The sequence below is a fragment of the Apteryx mantelli genome, chromosome 1 (genome assembly GCF_036417845.1).
Source record: "Apteryx mantelli isolate bAptMan1 chromosome 1, bAptMan1.hap1, whole genome shotgun sequence".
In the NCBI taxonomy this organism is placed as follows: domain Eukaryota; kingdom Metazoa; phylum Chordata; class Aves; order Apterygiformes; family Apterygidae; genus Apteryx; species Apteryx mantelli.
In genome coordinates, this window is record NC_089978.1 from 96,664,238 (window position 1) to 96,685,872 (window position 21,635).

General features: G+C 40.6%; 2 protein-coding genes across 4 annotated transcripts in view; both read right to left on the reverse strand.

Annotated features, from left to right (window-relative positions):
• Nucleotides 1-5,007: 5,007 nt before the first annotated feature.
• Nucleotides 5,008-6,433, reverse strand: C1HXorf38 (chromosome 1 CXorf38 homolog). The gene is made up of 3 exons (XM_067289810.1): nt 6,332-6,433; nt 5,687-5,870; nt 5,008-5,186 (listed from the first exon to the last, which is right to left on the reverse strand). Exons 1-3 carry the CDS (start codon nt 6,431-6,433, stop codon nt 5,008-5,010), a joined length of 465 nt encoding a protein of 154 aa, XP_067145911.1.
• A 5,385-nt stretch (nt 6,434-11,818) lies between these two features.
• Nucleotides 11,819-21,635, reverse strand: part of MED14 (mediator complex subunit 14) — a 36,915-nt gene continuing 27,098 nt past the window's right edge. For 2 of the 3 annotated variants that reach the window (XM_067297775.1, XM_067297769.1), the window contains 8 exons: nt 20,896-21,027; nt 19,635-19,817; nt 18,715-18,950; nt 17,707-17,886; nt 17,393-17,500; nt 16,831-16,956; nt 16,001-16,190; nt 11,819-12,429 (listed from right to left, as the gene is read on the reverse strand). In XM_067297775.1, coding sequence (XP_067153876.1) covers nt 12,356-12,429; nt 16,001-16,190; nt 16,831-16,956; nt 17,393-17,500; nt 17,707-17,886; nt 18,715-18,950; nt 19,635-19,817; nt 20,896-21,027 — 1,229 coding nt within the window. In that variant the 3' untranslated portion in view covers nt 11,819-12,355. The remainder of the gene's footprint in view (nt 12,430-16,000; nt 16,191-16,830; nt 16,957-17,392; nt 17,501-17,706; nt 17,887-18,714; nt 18,951-19,634; nt 19,818-20,895; nt 21,028-21,635) is intronic. The other variant, XM_067297784.1, reaches the window with a different exon arrangement.

Sequence of the window (21,635 nt, forward strand, 5' to 3'; positions counted from 1 at the left end):
CACCCATGGGACTTGCCCCCACAGAGCACTACACAAAAACGGTCACAGTGCAAGGTTTGCAAAGTGTAAGGTTTGCATCGATGACATCTGGTCATGTCAGGAAGCTGTTGCTGCAGGGCAGGGAACGTGCAGCTGGCACAAGCAACAGCTGGCTAAATCACCCATGACAGACTCCCCCAAAATGAGAAGAGTAACTTCCACTGTGCAGTTTAAGACTCCCTGAGCAGCACTGATGGACTAGGAAAGGCAAGGGAAGCATCCTTGGGAAGCTAAGGAAAGTAAAGTTACAGCAGGAGCTGGAAAAGCCCCTAGTGAGGTATCAGCATCGATCCCTTGAACAAAAAAGCTGGGGAATTACAAAATGTGACCAGATCAATGCACCTATGAACCCTTCAGACTTAAAGGAGCTACGTCTGCACTGACCTCTGCCATAGGCCATCCTGGGTTCCTGCACTCCCCAGGTGCACAGGCGATGGACTGGGGAGCTGAGCTTAACAAGGAACACATATCACTGCTTCACTTCATGCTCTTGTGTGCGCACCCAGTAAAGCTCATCTGTTAGAGCAGCTGCCTGTCTGGGGTGCTGACTGCCCGCTAACAGGATTTATCTGTGCGAGGAACTAACCGCTAGACAAACCACTCGGACCCATGAAAAAAAGCAGTCTCTGGCATTTCGCAACAGGAGTCATCATGAGACCAGCTTCCTCTTCTTTAATGAACAACCTAGATTTAACATCACAAATGATCAGTCGGCATTTTAGTTCCTCTCCTGCTTCCTGTTTTTCTCTTTTTTATCCCAGAGGCTCCCAGGAGTTCTTCCCCACAGGGATCACCTTTATTTCTTTTTTCTACCTTGCATTTGGCCAGTTCCATACCACAGACCTAATTCTTAACAAATTCCACAGCTGTTGAAATAATCGGATTGTTGGCAGTGGTAAAAGAAGTCCCCGTTGCTATTATTTCCATCATTGTGTAGGAGTCATTCATTACTGAAGGCCAAATTAACTATTTGGCAGAGGAAAAAAAAAAAATCTAAAAAGCAGCAAGTCTTTTAACTATACCTCCTGCCAAATTCCTTTATGAATTTCTCCGTAACGTACAATACCATTTCAGGTAGAAAACAAATACATTTATGTTCTTACCTTCATTTTCTCCCTACTCAAGCTCTTCTCCACTTTCTTTTAAAGTTCTTTTTTTTTGGTCACATTTCTATTTTTCAGCACTTTCTAGCCTCTGCCTTTCTTTCCTTCAAGATGTTCTTCATAATCTGTAGCTCTTGTAAGTCCTAGAGTAGCAGAAATAAACAAAAACATTCTGATGGAACTAAAACATTGCCATATAAATTGTCTCATTTTGTTGACATCTGATCTTTAACCTGTGATCTCCCACATTTCAAAACTATTTTGTTGTTTTATTAAGGATTTTGTGTTCTCTGTCCAGAAATAAACATTCCAGATCTTAGACTCTCCCATGAACTGCGAAAAATCGTTGTGGTTAAAGTTATTTTAAAAGTAAAAGCTGTGAAGCAGGTCAGGGACTTCAGAAGGACCAAGATATAGGAAACACCAGAAACAGGTGGCAGGTTGTTTAACACTTCTCAGTGGTAAAAAAAACCTTGAGCTGTGACTGGTTTGCTTTCAGGACTTCTCCGTCTGTAAGATCAGCATTTTACCATACGCTGTTCTGAAAGCCAAGACTTGGTAAGACCTGGGACATGTTGTGAAAGATCCGGTTGTTTTACTGTCACAGTCAGAACAACTACACAACCCAACTGTTCTGCTGCAGCACTTACCCAACCTCCTGTGCCACAGACATTTCATTGTCTCACATTTGAATTTACACTTGTAATTAAATAGACAGTTTCAAGTGGAGTCACCCTAACAGAGCAGTGAGGCAATTTTAGCTACTCTTGCCCCATTTTCTGAGTTCATCTCATGCCACCTCAGCATTCCCGTATGTGCCCCGGGACTGCCTGAGCCCTCCCTGGCTGCTTCCTTGCTGTTTTACATCTCCAAGGAGTTTGGTGTGAAGACTGTTGAGGTCACCTAAACGTACTACTTTTCAAGTATTAGTGAAAATGAACTGGATTAAGCTGATGTTTAATAAACTACTAGCTTTATTTGCATGGTAAAGGGAAAAAAAAAAGGTTTCCTGAGATTGCAAAGTTATCTTTTGCTCTACATTATTGAGAAAGAAAATCAACTGGCGGTTTCAGAATCTAGTCTTCCTTTAAGCAGAGCAGCTGCTGGAAACACCAACTCCTAGGAATATCTGCTCAGATCTGACAATCCTATTGTTGCCCTGAGAAACTCGAACATACCAGAGTGATTCCTAGGAGGAGTGATAAGCTGATACCACACTTACGTGCTGGGGAGCAGCACTGAAGCCACAAGTCTACGCTCCATGAGAGTCTGAACTAAGAGACCCTAAAATTTCTGCAACGATGTTCAGTGCTGCAACTCTGGAAGGACTTTGGTGCTGAGAGTACAGAGAAGAGAATTAAGTTTCTATGTCAGAAACAAGTTTGTGAAGATAATCTGTAAAATAAAACAAAGGTACTCAGATTGAAGTCTGTGAAATGCCAGACGTTGGCAAAAGAGCACTGATAATCAGGATCAGGAGGGATGGAGAGAGAGGACCATGCAAAGGCTGGGTACTCTTCCCTAAACAGGACAAGGAAAAAAGGATTGGAAACCCCCTACAACAAAAATCAAACAAAATGTTGGTTTTGAAATACGGTGCTGTTTTCAAGTTCCATCTGAAGGAATAGTTATATGTCCCTACTGAGTAGACAGCAGAGCCAGACAACAAATGTAAGTGTAAAATATTAAATAGTTAAAAGGAAAAAAATATATTTCTTTATGGATCCAGGTATGTCCCAAGTAACCATGAGGTCAAAATTACTCATATAGATTGAAAATCTATTATGTATTTTAGGAAATAACTAAGTGGAATACAGAGGAAAGCTAGGCTGAAGGATATTTTTCCCCAGAGAAATCAAAACCTCAGTTAAAAGAACGTGCCCACTGTCATTATAAGAATTACTGTTTAAAAAAATAACCAAAAAAAACCCACTTGCTAAAGGTAAAATTAGATTTGTTCCACAAAATTATCTGTGCGAATAAAAGAGCAGAGGAGGAGGAGGAAATGCCAGATTTGCTAAAGGCTTTATTTTAACTCCTGATCTATGGAGGAAAACAGCAAAGAGCTGTGTATGGAGGAGGGCTTGAGGAAGCTGTTATCTAGACAACAGGACAGACTGTCAAAAACAGATTCCTATTTAGAGCAGGAAAATGGGATTCTGACAGCATGGTGCTTGTAAGTGGATATCCAAAATTAAAGGTCAGAGATGACAGAAGTGGACAGCGGTTCACTACTGAGCCATAGCTATTGTGTACTTTTTGCTCCTAAGGTTCCCACATCAGATTCTGCCTAAAGACTTTGAGATGCAAGAATGAAACAGAGGCATTACAGGGAAAAAAAGTGACCCAATTTCACTGTGCAAAGTGTTATCAAAGCAGCCCAACAGAGCCAAATTTGGGACACTACTACAAGGTCTCAAAGGCCAGCAGACAGATTCACTTAAAATAAAAACAGAGACAAAAATAGAGACTCTGTGTGTGTGTATGTGTGAGTGTGACCATATATATTTTAAATACCATCCTACTGTTAGAAATTAAAGGGTAGAAGAATCCATCTTGCTTCCAACCTGGGTCCAGAGCAACATTTCTTATTTAAAAAAAAAGAAAAAGAAATCTTTCCCACAATAAGAGCATGCACAGAGTTCAAAATGGCTCTGTGCAGTCCCAGTCCAGACCAGCTCTGGCTGAGAATCAAGTTCTTCCCGGTGCGCTCCGGGTGTCTGCCAGCCACAAGCAGGCACCTGCCAGCACTTCTCACTCAAGAGGATGCCGTGAATTAATTCTCTGCGGTTGGCCTGCTCTTGCTAGCTTGCTTAATGGCGCACTGGCATGATCTTCATTCGGTCAGCTTTAACCTTCACTCTGCCAATCCTTAAACCAAGCTAATCCTGCATGTCTTAGCATGCAGTGCACCCTGGCAAAGATTTGGGATGGGAGCCTTTTTTTTTCTTTTTTTTTAATGCCCATGCAACTTAAATGCGGAGGAAAATTTGGAAGATCAAAGAGAATCAGAGCAAGATTTTTTTGTTGTCTCTCCCTTAAAATCTAAGGTATGAAAAGCACTGAAATAAAACAATGATACAGGCTGGTCAGCCTTACTTGCTAGGTTGTTGTTGTTGCTTAGCACAATGTTGCTATGTTCACGTTTGCAAAAACGTGAAGATGTTCATATATATAAAAAAAAAAGCCCAAACCAATGACCCCATCCCAGCTCTCTCTACTTGAATTAGAATTTGCATAAAAATTGCATATTGATTTTTAACAATTCCATTTTAAACAAATATCTTAAAATTTCCCCATAGTGCAGAATCAAACTATATAGACAAATAGGTTTTCATATGATTACATTTGCTCCAAAACTTCACAATTACAGTTTGTTTTTTTTAAAAAACTATTTACTGGTAGGAGCTTTGGTAGCCTAAGTTCCCAAGTGCTGTAGAGTGATACGTGCAAAATCTTAACTTTGGGACAAAAAGATTTGGGAAACTTTGGAATGGGAAAAAGGCTGAGCAAAAAAATTCCTTCTTGATTAACTGAGCAGTTTTGCTACTGGTCCGGACAAGCAAGAGGTGCCTGAGAGCGTTACATAACTGCACCAAAGGCATGAGAAAGCTGCTCAAAAAAGCAGACAGAGACAAACGTGAATGCGTGAGGCATTCAGTGGGATAGTGCCAAGGTGTGCTAGAACAACAGAGCTGGGAGACCGAGGACCTTTCTGATACCATTAGAGGGACTTCAAGTTTGCCACACAGTAACCTAAAAATCTACCTTTGTTTGGTTAGGTCTTCATCGCTAAATATGTGTTTAAAATATATTTTTTTCTTAAAAATAATCTAAAATGATAAAATGACTTCAGTGGGAAGGGCTAAAGCAATTTTTCAGACAGTCTTTCCTGCTCTTCTACCAGAAGATAGACCTCTTGAAGTTTCTCCTTTGGTAATTCCTGCTTCATTTCCTTTATTTGCAGGCAAGTCAAAAACCTTTCCATCTCTTCTTCCAATTCATCCAGCTGTCCTGCTTCCGCTTGTACACGGACAGCCCAGTCTGATGACAGAAGCTGTTTGAGGTGTGAACAACTTCTCCTTCCCACTCTTTCCCAGTCCTCTTTAATTTTAGGCTAGTGTGAAGAGAGTTCTTGCAGAGCAGATTTTTTTGGTTTTGCATGAGAATGAATTAAAGACACTTCTAAAATCACTATTTAACAGCCACTGCCTGACTGGGGTCCTAACCATGCCCAAAGGAACTGGAGTTCAGAAAAAAGACTAAAAGGAGCAGGTGTTTCCTTAGACACTTATATATACAGCTTCTTGCTCACAGCTGTCTGCTATTAACGTAATTTCTAGGGTACACTATAAACCTTGGAGCATCAAGGATCTTCAACAAACTCCCAAGGGGAGTATTGAAGGGACTTTAATTTAGGCAAAAAGACCTAATTTTGAGATGGAACCTGCTAAGTTTATAAACAGAGTTTTACAGCACATTTGCTGTAAATGGATCTGGATATGGAGACACAGGAGACCACTTCCAGTCCTATGTTTCTTATTAAAGGCAAAAGAAAACAGAGCCACCTGTTTTACCTTTTCTTATAGCTGTACTAGCAGATCCAACCTCTGGCACTGTCTGGAATTCACTTGGTAAGTCCAAAGTCTTCTTCCCAAACTCCTCCAACCAGGGAGAAGAAACTCTAACTTCTGAAGAAAGCATAAGCTCATTGCAGCATTTAATTGCCTGAAAAGAAGGAGGAGAAACAGCAATGCCACAACAGGGCCACAGCCACTCTATGCCAAACGAACCTCCAAGTGGCATGTGGAGGGGCCCACCCCAAGAGCAGGACGAATGCGGGCACGCAGAAGGTCGCTGCAGATAACCGTGAAGCCGTGGGACGGGGGGCTGAGGAGCTGGCGTGGCGCCCCAGGCTGTGGGAGCTGGGCACAGCACTGGGATCCCAGCATGGGCGCCCGGGGCAGGGGCAGGACTCGTGGGCTGAGCCCGGGGACATACGGTAAGAGGTGGCAGAGAAGGATGGAGACGTTTCTTCCTGCCTGGTGCAATCCAGTGGTCACCATGATGGGGTCAACATAGATACTGCTTCTGACCCCTGAGCAAATGAAGTTGGTGCTCTTGCCTACACAATACCATGTGCTAGGAAAGAAGAGAGGACTCATTGGAAATAGTCTGGACAGTTTTACCTCTGTGACCTTCTGCTGATTCGTATCTCTGAAGTGGTTACAGAAGATTAAAAGGTTGAGGAGTGCTGCTGTGCCACACTGATCTGGTCCAGAAACTTGCATCTGCCCGCAAGCCATGTAAATCTGCATAACAAAACACACACTGCTCATGGGTCACCTTGGGTTTCAGACCTGTGTCTCTATTCTAAAGTACTCTAAAAACTCTATTTTAAATGTTGCTACCTGGCCATAAATGCCACTAATGTTTCAAGGTCATATTATTTAAAGTAAATGAAAGAAACTGGAATAATCCTCTTCTGGGATACCCAGAAGTCCATTTGCTATGTTTGTTAATGAACAGCGTGCTTGAATAAAAGGTTGTTTTCCTTCAGACTTAAATCTTTCCCTATTTGATCAGCTGATTCTTCAGAGAGGTCACGATGCTGAATGTGCATTTTATCACATTGTGCCAAACTGGACAGTGAGCAAGAGGCAGGGGGGCAGAAGGCAAGCTTTTTTTCCACCCCTTTTTTTTCCCCTCTCCTTTTTTTTTTTTTTTTTTTTTTAAAGTACCCCTCTGCAATAGCAGACAAATTCAGAAACATATAGACAGAAGCAGCTTACAAACTTGATTTTAGGCCTAATAAGCATGTTTTCAAAATGAAAATGAAATTTGAGTTGGTTATGACCATTAGGATGATCATGATTATGATGGACACTTAGAGCACAGAGAAGAAGCTGATCTCTAAAGTTTACCACTTTTTCCTTTTGTGAGATGAGAGAAAAGACACTACCCAGCAATAGCACTCACTCCTGAGGTGAATTCTAGCCCGTGGAGTCAAAGGGAAATTTAAATAAAATCTCTGGGCTTGCAGCCAGAGCTACCCCTAACACACAGTGCAATGCGTCCTGCATGGAGCTATGTGAAGGTGAAGGGCTACGTCTACACTGCTGCGTGCAGAGGGCTGGGAGCAAGCCTGGGCCCGGGGCCAAGCAGCCCCAACTAGATGCCTACACACCTCTGTCCCTTCTGGCGCAAACTCAGCTCACGGAGCGCGAGCTGGAGCAGCCCGCAGCAGAGCCAAGGGGCTGGCTAGCGACTAGGCTGTGCTGGACAGACACCAATGGGATGCCTGTTGAGGGAGAGCATGCACAGTCTTCTCCAGAAACATTAACCAAGAGCTGAACTGGAAAGCTTGAACTCAGAAGGTAGGTTAAAACTCAGTAGGTTAAAATGGTAGATACGGATTCAAAATATGAATTAGGTCTCAGCTGGTGGAAAACCTAACAGCTCTCTTGTGAGACTGAGGCCATGGCTAAGCACAACTTGTGGCTAAGAGAAGTACAACCAACCTCTTTGAGTGCGAGTGCTCACACACACACGTGTGTATGGGCAGGGGGGAGGAGGGGGAGGAGGTGAGCATCTCAGTAGTACTACTTCACACCATAAACTGGCACAGGAGAGATGATGGAGTCACCAACAGCAGCTCCCAGCCCTGGTTCAGGCTGACTCTGTCCCCACTTTCCCAAACTCCGCCAGAAACAGCCCTGCCACCCCTCCCTCCCTCTGCTGCACAACCAGCTTCAAAGGATGGGATTACATACAATTTTTTTTTAAAAAAATGCAGTGCTTTTAGGGCACTTAAGGTTTGCCTGCTGCTTTGCAAGCTGGCCAGGTATTTTCCTCCTATTTGATCATATTTGGCAACTGGGTAGCCTCAGCGGAAAAATGCAGGAAGCTGGCAAGGAGAAGGCTGCTGCCAGAACAGGGAGCAGCCCCTGCAGCAGCAAGCAGGACAGGCAGGATGAGGAAGCCACCCACCAGCCCACAGCCAGCCAGGCTGGCAGGACACCTCTCCCCATGGTGCAGGTGCCAGTAGGCCAGTGGGGGACCCATACAAAGCAGCAGCCCAGGGGCAAGAGGCCAAGCTATAGCAGTAAGGAGACAACTGTACTTCAGGCCACAGTGCAAAGGGCAGGCAGGTTTCCTAAGGAAATTTATTTATTTAAGTGTCCTTTATTTTTGATTAACTGAAGCAGCACTGAGAAGAACTACTGACAAGACAGATGTGTCCTCTGCTGTTGCAGAGGAGAAAAAGGGGACGATCTCATAGGGAAATGGTCCCTTGAGAGCCAGCTGGCCACTGACAGACCAAGCCTAATGCATGGCAAGGATGTCAGAAAAGCATATTAGCACTCACTCAGGCTTTTTGTGGGATCTGAGCTGATTCTGACAAACTCATTTAGCTTCTGTCCCTTTGGACAAAGCTTCAGGTGCGGGGCAAAGCCCCCTTCACCAGAATATACTCCTTCTCGTATTTGCAACCTTGACAAAGCTCTTCTAAGGGGAGTAATAAAACCAGTTAATGACAAGCCTGAACATCATGCCTTTTCACCCTCTTTAGAGTCCCATTTCACACAGCAAAGACCATTTTCTCCACAGCGCTTGCTTATACAAGTCACCACTGGTTGCATGCAGCAGCTCTGCAGCACAGCAGAATGCAAGAAGATGCTCCCATTCCCAGCGGGACGTTGGGCTAGGTGGCCCCCAACCATCCCTTGCAACCAGCATCTCTATGTTCAGGAATTCAAGCTGTCCAGGATTAAGCTACTGTAGCTTTCAGCTTCTGTGCTACTCTGCACAACCCCCAGCCAACATGGGTACAATCCTTCCTCACTCAGCATCTCCTATCTTTCAGAGCAGCAGCTGAATATTTCCTTTAAAATCTATTATGCAGGGTCATTTCCCAAAGGAGTTGATTGCTGTTCTGGAAGAACATGAGCGGTTGGGAGTATACAAAAAGAGTCATCTGTTAAAGTGCAGCAGTCAAACAGCACTGTTTCCCAAGCTTATAATGTTTGTGGAGGCATACTTAAATCTTAAAAGCATTCCCCAAGAAGTTAAATCTTAAGCACAGTGCTACACACTGAAAGCCGGAGCACTGACTGCTGTCAGAATGTCTTAGGAAAAGCCCCATATTTTAAGTCAGTGCAATTTAACCTAAACATGAAACTCTCAATTATATTACTATTATGAGGGTTACAGAATAGTTAGAACTAACTACAATCTGGATATCATATACAGTTAATACAATTTAATTACACACTAATTCCTTGAAATACATTCTTACCTTAAAAACATTTGAAATTCTTTGAATACATGCAAAATGTGGGCCAGGGGAACAACTATAACCATTTAAGCTAAAATAAAATCCAGGAAACAATTACTGAAATGATACCTTTGTCAGTTTAATCATAAATCTGAGAAAGTGATACAAATAGTTATGCTCCTAGTGTTGCACTGTATCCACTATTTCTCATACAGAACATTTTTGCTTTTAAGTGTACTCTAGAGTAACTTTCAACTATTAGATGAAACCTTAACACGTGCTTAGAGACTCGAACTGTAGCTCTTGAAAGAAAAAGAGCTTCTAGCTATATGAAGCTTTGTCTTGTCTCAGTATTCATTATTAGAACAAGTTTGTACAGAGAAAGTTACTTGTTTACTGAAATCTTTGTAAACTCAATTACACATTTGCAGTCTCATTGAAGGCAACCTGCAGGAGCCACAAAAGTGTAAATAAGCACAGCAAGCAATTTAAACTCTTGCAGTTTCAAACAAACAAAAACCACCCAACCCAACTCCCCTCCCAAGCCCCCCCCCCACCTTCACTCAGCTTCTTGTCCGAGTTTGCAGGGCTCACAAAAAGCTTCCCCCACCTTTGCTTTTTCTTTTAAAAGAAGTCTTTAACACAACTAGGAGTACCACAGTACGTGGAGTCACCACAGCATTTTTAGTGAACTAAATGGACAACCAGATCTCCCATAACAATGAAAATCTACAAACAGCTCAAATGCAGCAGGTGGGTATAACATCTGGCTACTCAGAAAGCTATACTGCCCATATGAAAAACAGAAATTAAAATTGCACTTGTAAATACGCAGGATCATTCCTTTGGAAAAAAAATAGTGTTGTTGGGCAGTAGGAAATGTTTCCTTGATCTAGTAGCATTTTCCTTGAGAATTAAATTATTTAGGATAAGGGCTTAATCTGTGAAATATGTTAAGAGAATTGGTGTATAAATGAATAATACTTACTATTCTTTCCATGCTGTCAGGTTGGGAATGTCATTTCACAATGATGTCAAGTTTGTTTTTTCCTCTCTGCCCTATGGCGTGATAAAGCAGTGAGGAAACACCTCCTCCCCTCTATTTTGTTTAAATGTTGAAGTTCTCAGTGGGGCCTTTTTCATACAGTACACTTACCTGCCCATAAGCACAAACACAAGTTTCTCTGCATATCAGAAAGCTGCTTTTAAGCATGGGAATGTTCAGACCTTGAATCCAGACTAGTAGCCAGCATGATATACAGTCTTTTTCAGACACCCTTATATCACCTTGTATCAGTTTTAAAATATCACTCTAATAGTGAAAAGCAGGAATCTTTCCAAATGAGTAGCAGCAACTTCTACAGATTACCAGTGTTTTACTCTAGTAGATTAGTTTCATACTTCAGAAATAGAAACGGTGTAATCATCCATTAGACACATAAAAGCCAGACTAGTATTATATTAATGCTGACTGGTCCAGTAACAACACTCAAACGCAAGCTCAAGGCTGAAATTTGCAGTGGACACTAACCAAGAGAATATTTCCTATGGCAACAGTTTTTTTAAAAAAGTTGCAACAGAGGCAGGGGCAGTAGCCAGCCCCAAATTCAGTAAGGCAGGCCAGAAAAGGATTTTTAAAATTAGTTGGAAACATCTTTCAGCAGAGCAGGGAGCTAAGAGAACTCTCTCGGAAAGGAGTGAGGTAGAGCAGCAGAAGGCTACGCTGACAGGAATCTGGAAAACCATCTTGAACTCAGTAAAGCTTGGGACTACTGATGAATGCGAACAAACAAGTGACAATAACTCCTTAAGCTGGTAATTTTCCTTATACTACAACAAGTGCCTTCAGTCGACACTAACAAAATTACCTACATCCAATTCAAAAAGTTAAATGTGAGGTTGTTTCTGTGGTTATTTTCTTGGTTATCTTCAGCTTTCTTGGATCAGCCTCTCCAATTTCGTGGCACACAGGTCAAGCTTGTCTTACCTTCCTTTACAATATGACCATTAATCACATCTATTATAATAAAGTCTTCAATAATAAGAGTTCCAAGACAGATCAAAAAAGCAGGTGCTTCCTAACTCTATGCCTGCCTCTGGGGCAGAATATATGTAGTTCTTAACAACAGTAAGGGCTGAAGCACTGTTTTAAATAACGACGGTTATTTATATACTAAGGAAAATGGATAAACTGTTTTCCTATGATTTAGAACCAATCAAAACCACTGAGCAAATGAAGAATTTTGTGGGGGAACAGATTTGTTTGTTTTGCAGTTAGGGGGCATGAGTGCATGAAAACAAGATTACATACAGAGATTGCCAAACAAGTGCGAATACAAGAGATCTGGCCAGTGACTACAGTGGAGAGGAATAAAGTTTAAGATTATACAACATCCAGTTTAAGATTTTTTAATCCAGTTTATTAAATATTGCTTTTTGGGGACATGTTTACAACAAGCCCAAATAATTTGTTTAAGGATTCAAAGCAGTCATATTAAAATACAGCTTCAATATAAAGTTTGTCACAGTTTTACAGTATTCAAAATGACAGACCTGCCTTAAAAAAAGACTATTACACCAAAACATAAGAAAAACAAAAACAAACAAGTTTGGCATTTTCATAATCTTTATAGTATAAAACAGAATATTAAATCTATTACCAGCAAGCTGATACTTCAATCTATTACCTAGTCTGAAGTGTCTCCCATTAAAACACACTATACAACAGCACTATACAAAAGTCGTGGTGATACTCATTTGATGAAAGTGCATCCCTGAAAGTTTGCCAGTTTATTATATTTAGCTCTTAAAAAAAGTAAAATTAAAACGTCCTCTTTTAACTGAAGGCTTATTTCAGAGAGGGTTTTTTTTTGTTTTTTTTTTTGTTTTTTTTTTGCTGTTTTGTCTCATTTTTTCAGCCTTCTTTTAAAAGTGTCTATGGACGCCCACCAGGGGGCAGCGTAAGATTAACCATCAAATCACGAACTGCTGCAAATATTGTGCATTCACCTAGAACAGGGAAAAAAGATATATTAGCACAACACAGAACACAAATTCAACAGTCAGGGGTTAATTCTAGCAAGTACACAAACAAGTGTGCCACTCAGACCCCCTCTGTACTGGGACTCACCCTGGGCCTGCTGATGCATGTTAAAAGAACAGCTAACACTGAGGTTACAGCCTAACACGGGAAGGGGCTCGCAATCAAACAGTAATTGCAACTTGCAGATTCCAGTTACCTCCAAAGAAGTCAGGATTTGTAATGATTTTTAACTCAAGTAGCACTTGTTTTCTCAGCGGGAAGTCTCTTGTTGTTCACAAAATTGTCAGAAACCACTGAGAGCAGCTCTTAACTTTTAACAGCTTTTGAGAATGTCATGAATCCATCACAGGGCTTATCATATGGGATTATGATCCATATTTTTCTGTATGTTCTTAATCAAAAGCACTACATCTTATCAAAAAGCTTTTCCAATTTCTATTTGTATTGATTAAGAGCAAAATCTAAACATTTCAAAAGACCTGAGTCTGGAACAGAGCTGGAAGACGTTTTCTTGTCCTAACCCTAGATGTAAAAGCAATTTTAAGTCAAGACTCGACAAAAGTCAGAAATCTTTTTCTTTCAGCTGAATTGCCCTGGTTCTAGCCTTGACTTCTACACTACAAAATAAATGCAATAAAAAGGAAGAAAGGAGAACTGTTTCAATCTGCTGAAGTCTGATACAAAGATCAATCACAGCTGTTTCAAGTTTAACAGTGGCATTTTTTGACAAAGATATACAAATATTCTGAAATAGTTTCAAAAATTAAAACCACTAGAAGCGGGTTTAATTAGCCCAACAAAAGGTGAAAAATTAGGCAGCTGTAACTTTGATCTACTGTTTCATGCTAAGAGAATACAGTTAATTCCCACTATTGTACCCTGTCACTGTGGGCTGGGTTTTTCCTGCATATTTTTAGAAACATCAATTAGAAGACACTGAATTTTATTGCTGCAGAGCAACGGTGTGAGCTACGTGATAAGAGCAGAGCATGTTAGGATGCATTAATCCTAACTGCCAAACTAGTGATTCCCAAGATTATTTTGGGCAAGTCATTAGCATATCAAACCTCACATCCTGCTACAAATCTGGGCTAAATGCCATCCACAGCATCACTGAAAACCTGACACTGAGGAACGCTTAGCAGTCAAGTGTTTTAAAGAAAACACCACACAAGTCCCCTAAGCTCCTCTCTAAGGGTCCCCCCTTGGATCTTGTAGGGACCTCCTTTCCTTGCCAGACTAAGGTCTCTTACACAACGCAGGTTGTAGACTTACAGCCCAAGTTAACCCTGTTATTCCAGGGCACTGATTCCATTTCTCAGTTCACAGAACTACTGAAAAAAGTATTTTTTCCCCCCATGGAGGCATGTGTAAAATGCTCTCAGAAAGACAGTATATTCACAATGAGTCAACATTTTACTGTTAAATACAGCTTAATGTGCTTGCCCACAGATCTGAAAATAAAACTCTTCCAGAAGAACTTACTTTTCAGTTACTAACATTTTATTAAGAGGAAAATTAGGCTTAATACAAAATAACTTTCTCACAAAGAGAGAAAGGTAAAAAAGATACAGCCAAAATGAGGCAACACTGATTATGAGTTACAACGAAAGTGCCAGTATATCAAACGTGCATGGTGGGAAGCCCTGGTCCTTTCTGACTGAAATGAAGAATTCACTTAACCAAGCAAATTGCAGTGAATGCAGCAGAAGAGCTAGCACACAGGTAGGAAGATCCTGGATAGAGCAGCAACAACATCATAAGAGAAAGGATGCGCATCTGGGATCTCCCATGTACTGCTGTTGTGAAAGGAGAAGTCTCCCAGTTATTTACTCTTATTTCTTACAGAGAATTTTCTTAAGGTGGCTCTCCTACACCTTTCAACAGCAAAGTAAAGAAGGCATCGTATACTTTTCTACTGGATATAATAAAATTTTTGTCAATAAGAACACAGGAAATTTCAAAATGTCCTCAGGGAAGACTTTTTTTTTAAAAAAAGTATCAATACAGACACATCCTTTCTATTAGAAGTTGGAAGAAAAACTACCAGAAATGTCCTCTGCTCATGCTCAGCTAGCTATATTCTTCTTTGCCTGGATAAGGTCCTGCTTGGGGCCACAAGCTCTTTCTATATGGACTTTTTCTTGTCTGTGTTCTGCTTCCTGTACTGCACTCCTAAATTCCATGAAGACTTGTGTGACACACAAAATTGTCTGCCCTCATCTACCTACTGATTGCAAGAAGACATTTCACCTGGGATATTCCAGAGTAGCTCTGACAATTACTCCCTATGCTGTGGCATTTTGTGGAGGGTTTACCTTAAAGCACAAAGGCAAAACAAGTGTCTACCCCTCCCCACTAGAACTAAGTGGGGAAAGACTTTCCAAAAGGAAAATCTGAAGTATATTCAATGTATCGTGAAATAAAAGTGCTATGCAACCAGTAGTTCTAGCCTATCACACACAGAACTCTTACAGGCAGGCCACACCCCCTCTAAAGGATATCTCTCTCCTATTTACCTACACTACATGTTAAACAGAAAATGCATGTTAATATTAATCTCATCACAATTTTAAAAAGTGTATGCATATCCATACCAATTTAAGATAAACATTACTTATGTTCTAGCACTCCAAATAAACCGTCAAGCATAGCAAAAGTTACTGCACAATAAGATAAATAAATATACAGAACAAAAGTAGAATTCAACCTCTGGATTCACGACTTCAATCTATTCACTGGGTTATACGGACAGAGACTTTGTTCTTCAGCATGCAACTACAGCAGAACTGAAAGCTTTTGTTCTTACGAGTTATTTGTGTATTAGGTTCCCAAACCATCACTTGTAGACAACATGCTGCCCAAAGAACCTGCTAGTATTATTCAGCGTTGTCAGATATTAACTAAATGAAAAGTAAGACCAACAGGAGGGAGAGCAAAGAACAACGCTGCTCACAGTGCATCATCTACAGGCCAGTGAACATTCAGAACAATCTATTTAGCTCAAACACTTCACAGCACATTTGGTGGACAGAACTGTATGCGCCTCTGCTAGTGTACACACTGACAGAAGTGCATACAATTACTCCAATTACTTTTTATCATTCACAGTACATGGACAAGTTTTGACAATTATTTTAACATCCCTTTATTCTACTGTTAAGCTCAATAACTTTATAGTTAACCATGAAAACTGATACTTAACCACAGCGCATTTATTGTGATTCATTCTGGGCCCATTTGTTAAAATGTTATAATTGCTACTGTGCAGCAAGAGTTAGGCCAACAATAGGTGCATTCTATCCCCGTGGCAAAACAGGGAAAACCAGTTTGCATCATTGTAACCTTCTGGCATAAACGTCTGCTGCATTGCCAGTACTAGCTATTAAGTTATCTATCGCCTGTCACAACAGGACTTTGTGATCACTAAGGACATAGAAATCAAGAAGAATTCAGACTTAGAGATTTAGTTTTACACTGGCGATTTGTCACAGATGTCTGGGTGGACAGAATATATCTATTGGACATGTACAGTACCTGGTCGTGGTGAATTCAGTTCAGCAAACCTCTTTAGAATATTGCTAACCATCATTGGAGCAGCAACAGAAGAGTTCTGTTGCCTGGGAATGTCAGCCTGTTGAGTTGTACCCGAAGCCATATCATAAATAATTGGGACAATAATACTAACAGCTTCCTGTGGGACTGCCGTTTTCTGTGTTAGCTGAAGCTGTGGGCAAAACAAAAAAAATGCATTAAATTGAACTACGTACTTCAGCACAACTTCTAACACAGTTAAACACTCCAGACCTACAGACTGTGTGCCTTTCCACTCCCCTCAGTTTTCAGATATCAATTCTGCAACTGGTAAGTTTTCACCCAGCTGTAAACTATTTATTCTTGAACATCCCTCAGAGATCACAACAATACAGATTTGACCTATCCATCTCCATTTCTACTTTCCTTTCCCAGCACCACTTGTGTATCATTTTATATAAGGAGTAAGTGCCTCAAAGAATAGCCCCCCCCCCCCCCCCACACACACACACAATTTAAGCATACAAAGATGATACCCACAGGCCACAGGGAACTGAACTTTAAGATACACAGTTAACATCTCTACAAGGAGCACAAAAGGAAAACCACACAAGAAGTTACATAAGAGTTGCTGTGATTTTTATAGAAAGGGGAATAGGAATACTCTCTGAACTTGCTACAGAAGAGAGGCATGCAACCCTAGGCTTCCAAACAGCAGAACATTGTTAGTTACTACAGTTATCAGACATAGCATGCATATATTTTGCCACTAACCGGTGATCATTTTGAATACATGCAGCCCACAAAAATTTTAAAACAGATAAGTGACTTACAAAAAACAACATTTTGGACTTCAGCACAACAGCAGGTGTTCCTGGAGGCGCAATTGGCGGTGCACTGGGAGGAATTGTTAAACAAAACTGCACATTCCACTTCAGCTGACTTGCCTGATCAGGGAACTGTTTCAAAAGAGCACCCCAGAGAAAGATAGCACAAGTCTCATGTCAGTGACATACGTGTCCACGACCTAGGGAAGTATTAGTAAGTAGAATATGCCTCTCTAGCTAAACTTACAGATGTTCCCAGGTTTAGCACAAGTCAGAGTAAGTCTGAAAGAACTGAATATGTAAACAAGAACACATTCAGGAAGGTTCCACCCAGGCTACTCGTATGCCTGTCATGCAGAAGCATGCCTGCAGCTTCTCAAGATCATCAGTGTAGGGGAGAAGTTTTGGGAGTTTCCAGGAGAGCTTACAGTAAATTCAGAACTTCTCCACTAATGCTGACTAGCATATATACAAATTCAGAGTAATTTATGTGTTTATAGATAAAGATAGCACCTATTTTTAATATAGTAACTGAAGCTGAGTGAACAAAACAGAAGAGTTAACTTACCAGCTCAAGTTTCATGATGTGTACACAGTCCCTGAGGATGTGTGTTGGTGCCCCTAGTAATTTTGTGAAAGCTATTAGGGTGTTTGCTTTAAAAGGTGGTCCTGCAACCTAGAGTGGTAAGACACCAATTAGTATTGCCTATTTAGACAGAGCTGTATCATTTAATATCATAATCAGCATGTCCAGCTGTTAATCTTTTACTTTGCAGCCCTTACGTATCACTATTCCCAATGAAAGTCATCAGAACCACTTAAAACAACCACAGATTAAAAGCAATACCCCAAAATTTGAACATTAGTAATCTGAGTACATACTCTTGTTTCAAAGAACTTCTCCAAAACTTGTAACTCTTCTGATTTCCACTGTCCTGTATTCTCAGGTGTTACTTTTAGTTGCAAGGTCTGGTTGGTTTTGGGATTGAGAGCAACCCTGCATTTCAGTGCCTCTGTCTTGAACATAATTACACCCGGTTCATTGGAGTTTATTAGTTGTAGCTGTATGAAAAGTATTATCATATTCAATTAGTCATTCACTAAACAGCATGAATACATTCACTCCCAAGAGTCTAGAGATTAATCTGTCCTCTCTCCAAGAAGAAAGTATTCAGCCGCACAGAAACATGTGATACTTAGAGAGGGGTCAAAATTGTGTCGAGACTGAAGCTTATGCAAGATTCATCTTCCTTCTCTGTTCCTGAATCAATGCCAAAGTGAAGAGGTACACATTTTCTGTCCCAAACCCTAAAGCAACATTCCTGGCAGAGTACTTCAGTTATTGCCAGCTGGTAACTAATTTTTTGGCATTCCTACCAAGTAGCAGCATCCAGAGTAACCCTATGGCTATTTCTAGTTATTTAACAACTAACATGCTGAACTCACAGAAGCTACGGCATCAGAAAATATGGCTGTAGTCTTGCTATTACATCAGTTATCATATTTCACCTGACCAAATAGGTTTTCCGCTCCTTATTTCTGTGGAAGAGAAGCAAAACTAAATGCTCTTTTAAAATTTTGACACTTGAGACAGCAAGATTCAGAAATATACCATAATAAGTCCAACAGCAATAAGGGTAGAGCTTAAGATATGTCTCCAAACTAGATGCTAAAATTTATGTTCCAGCCAGAAAAATGGGAACACTAACTAGCCCCAAGAACATTCTGAGCTGTTCCCTGATTTTACTGTTGGCAACTCTAAAAGAGGAGATAAGTTAGATTTGAAGCAATTCAGTTTGCATCTGATTTGAAAGACATGGGGCATAGAAGCATGAAAAAGAACAGTTGTAGAGTCATACTTGCAGGTCAATGCTAGAAGTTAAACCATACCGTTTCCTGCTGGATGATCCTCTGAAGATGTCTCCTCATAATAACTGATCCAAGGAATCGCTCAAGAGGGGAACAAAGATAGCTGCCAGCTAGTCCCGGCACAAGCCCAGGGGTAGGAGAGGGCAACAGTAAAATATTCAAGGCACTGTGAGTGAGGATTGTGGGTATGGATGCAGCCCAAGACCGTTGAGGTAGTTTACGAGGTGGAGGCATGCTAGTCGGCATTGTTTGGGAACCTATTGGTATGGAAAAAATACCTACAGTAAGCATTGTTTTAAGCTGAAATGTAAGATATGCGTTCACTTTATTTGCTGCCACTGCATAAGCAACAAGCTTTCTGCACCAAAGCTTAATCTTTCTCATTTAAGAATTTGGCTGTCCTAGGGATAGGGCTTCAACAAAGCAAAGTCAAGGAACTACAGCTTTCACCCTCCACACCCATGCCAAGAGTCTCAATAACACTCAGGCCTATTTCCATCTCTTTCTTCAGCATGCCAGCAGATACAAACTTTGTACAGACAACAGTGAAATGTAAAGACAGCTAAATCAGTCTTGCAAAAGCAGCATTACAGCTCTATAAAGTAAAAAGTTACTTTCTGGGTAGGCAAATATGCCTAGCATTGCTTTCATTCTGAAGGATTTTTCCTCACATTCACAGAACTCAATAGTTTAAGACTAATTTCTACAGCTCAACAAGAGACATGACTCCTGTTGAAATTTACGCTCTATGATTTAACTTGTTCTTCAATTTGTTATAAAAAAAGCTGGCTAGGCCAGAACGAAGGCATTGTTTCCTTATATATTTCACTGCACAAGAGCAGTAAGGACTGTTGGGCTGAAACATAGAACTACCAAAAAGACAGAACCAGAAATGTTAAACACAAGTGTTTCACAGTCATAATACTGTTAACGCGACCTACTTGTTCCAGCTCGTGGGGAATGAGAGGCATCTGGGATGGGTGAATGAAGGGAAGGGTTGGCTGGTGACATTCCAGGCATTCGTGCTGCTGGTGAGGGACCAGAGACTTGGGGAGATCCCGGCCAGTTCCCTGCACGCTGACTGGGTGACATCATTGTGTATGGCGAGCTTGGGTCTATGGTACCTACAGAGGTTACAAGACCATAGTCATCTTTAAAAAAAATAAAGGTTTTCTAATCTAGAAATTAAAAAAAAAATGCTTACCAAAATCTTTAAAATACTAATAGCAGAAATATCTGCAATCTTTTAGAATACATTTTACAACCATATAAAAAAAGTGTAATAAGCGTGTGTGGGTTGGGGGGTGTGTGAAATGAAGATTTAAGTTCAAGTGTTTCCTGGTTGTATTTTTCCAAAAAATAAAATAAAATTGAACATCAAGACAAATCAATATATTTAACACCTATTTAGCACTGAACTAAAAAGAGCTCTTCCCTATGGACTGGGTCCTCTACTGCTCCTTAGTGAATGAAAGCCTCAGCTAAACTGTTCTTTAGCTATTAAGTATCAAGAGAAGTTATCTTTGCAGAAGTACCTTTGCATTAGTACTCCCTTACAAAGACTGATCAGAGCAAGGTTCTTAAACAGTCTGTTGTATATCTATCTCACTTTGTCATCTTGCCAATTGTAATGGTGTGCTGAAGTTCTGATCTGAACTGTTTATTTATTGTGATCTATGGAGCAGTTTCCAATGTACGCGATTACAACACAATTGTTGTGGCAGTTTTCAAAATAATAAAGGAAAGGAGTGAAAGACATTTTGCTTGCATATATGTATGTCAAACGAGTAGGACTTTTTCCAACTGCAAGCATTTGAGTTTCTAATTTGTTCCAGTTGTTTTTCCAGGAAACTTAAAACAGTGAAAATAAAGTAACTAATCTAACAGGAGACTGCTCATTGCAGACAACTAAGAAGCTGCAGCCGTTGTTTAATTGCAAGTCCACATAGAATTTCCCCCAATTAGTAAGCAGGAAAGACCATGACTGATACTCAACTTTTAAAGTGTTAGAAACACCTCCACATGCCATGCAGTTACTTTTAACTACTGTTAACAAGTACACCTACAACTACAAAAGCAGCTACTTAAGCCAATAAATATTATTTTTTCCCAATTAACTTTGGTCTGCTCAGAAAGGCTTAATTTTCAGAGACAGATTTGCTCTCCCTGTCACCACATACACATACCAGTAAAAGAACTCACCATGTGGGCTGGCAAAGTTGGCCGTTTGTCCCATTGTGATTCCAAGGGAAGAAGGTGAAGGAGTTGGACCAAACGACGCTGGTGATGGTGCTCTTAAAGCTCCACTAGGTGAGCTTGCAGCATGCAGATTTCCTAATCAAAGATACCAAGACACTTACCACACACACTTCCCATTTCTCTGTCACAAGTTTTTCTATTACCTGTTACAGTTATCTCCTTGTTAGGGAAATGGCAAACAAGATGCACTAGAATTCCCTCTTGCGCTCAAAGGCTGCATTTTCTACATGCATGAGGATTATATTTTCCAGATTGATTCAGCACATAAAGCAAGCTTTCCAAGATACTCAGCTTGCAGAATGGCATTCTCTCCCTCCCCACCCAACCCTTCCCCAAATTTAGATATTATTTGTTGTTGCGCTATAACGGCTAGGAGTAGAAAGCTGAGCTTTCATGATGAAAAGCTTTTCTGAAGAAACAAGTATTAAATGAATAGGCTTTGATAAGCTTTAAGCTTTTTTATAAGCCTTAAAACAGTCCCAATGGTCCCTTCGTGCTGAGGTAAAATATTACATAGCTAAAAATGACAGTTTAGCTGCGTGTATTGCTTGGTTTCAAAATGCACTTTCCAAATTATGCATGGCAGGACTTTCCTATTTTGCACATTGTAAGATGCATTACCCTTGATTAACTTGGAGCTAAACACAGATCAAATAATAAAAAAAAGCACGCATACAGAAAGC

Bases quoted from the DNA above. Each gene is read 5' to 3' on its own strand.
- C1HXorf38 (XM_067289810.1), bottom strand. From the start codon at position 6,433: ATGCAAGTTTCTGGACCAGATCAGTGTGGCACAGCAGCACTCCTCAAC. The intron at 5,871-6,331 runs GTAAAACTGTCC...CCTTCTTTTCAG, and splicing joins ATCAGCAGAAGGTCACAGAG to GCAATTAAATGCTGCAATGA. The intron at 5,187-5,686 runs AATAAGAAACAT...TTCTGTCATCAG, and splicing joins CTCTGTTTTCTTTTGCCTTT to ACTGGGCTGTCCGTGTACAA.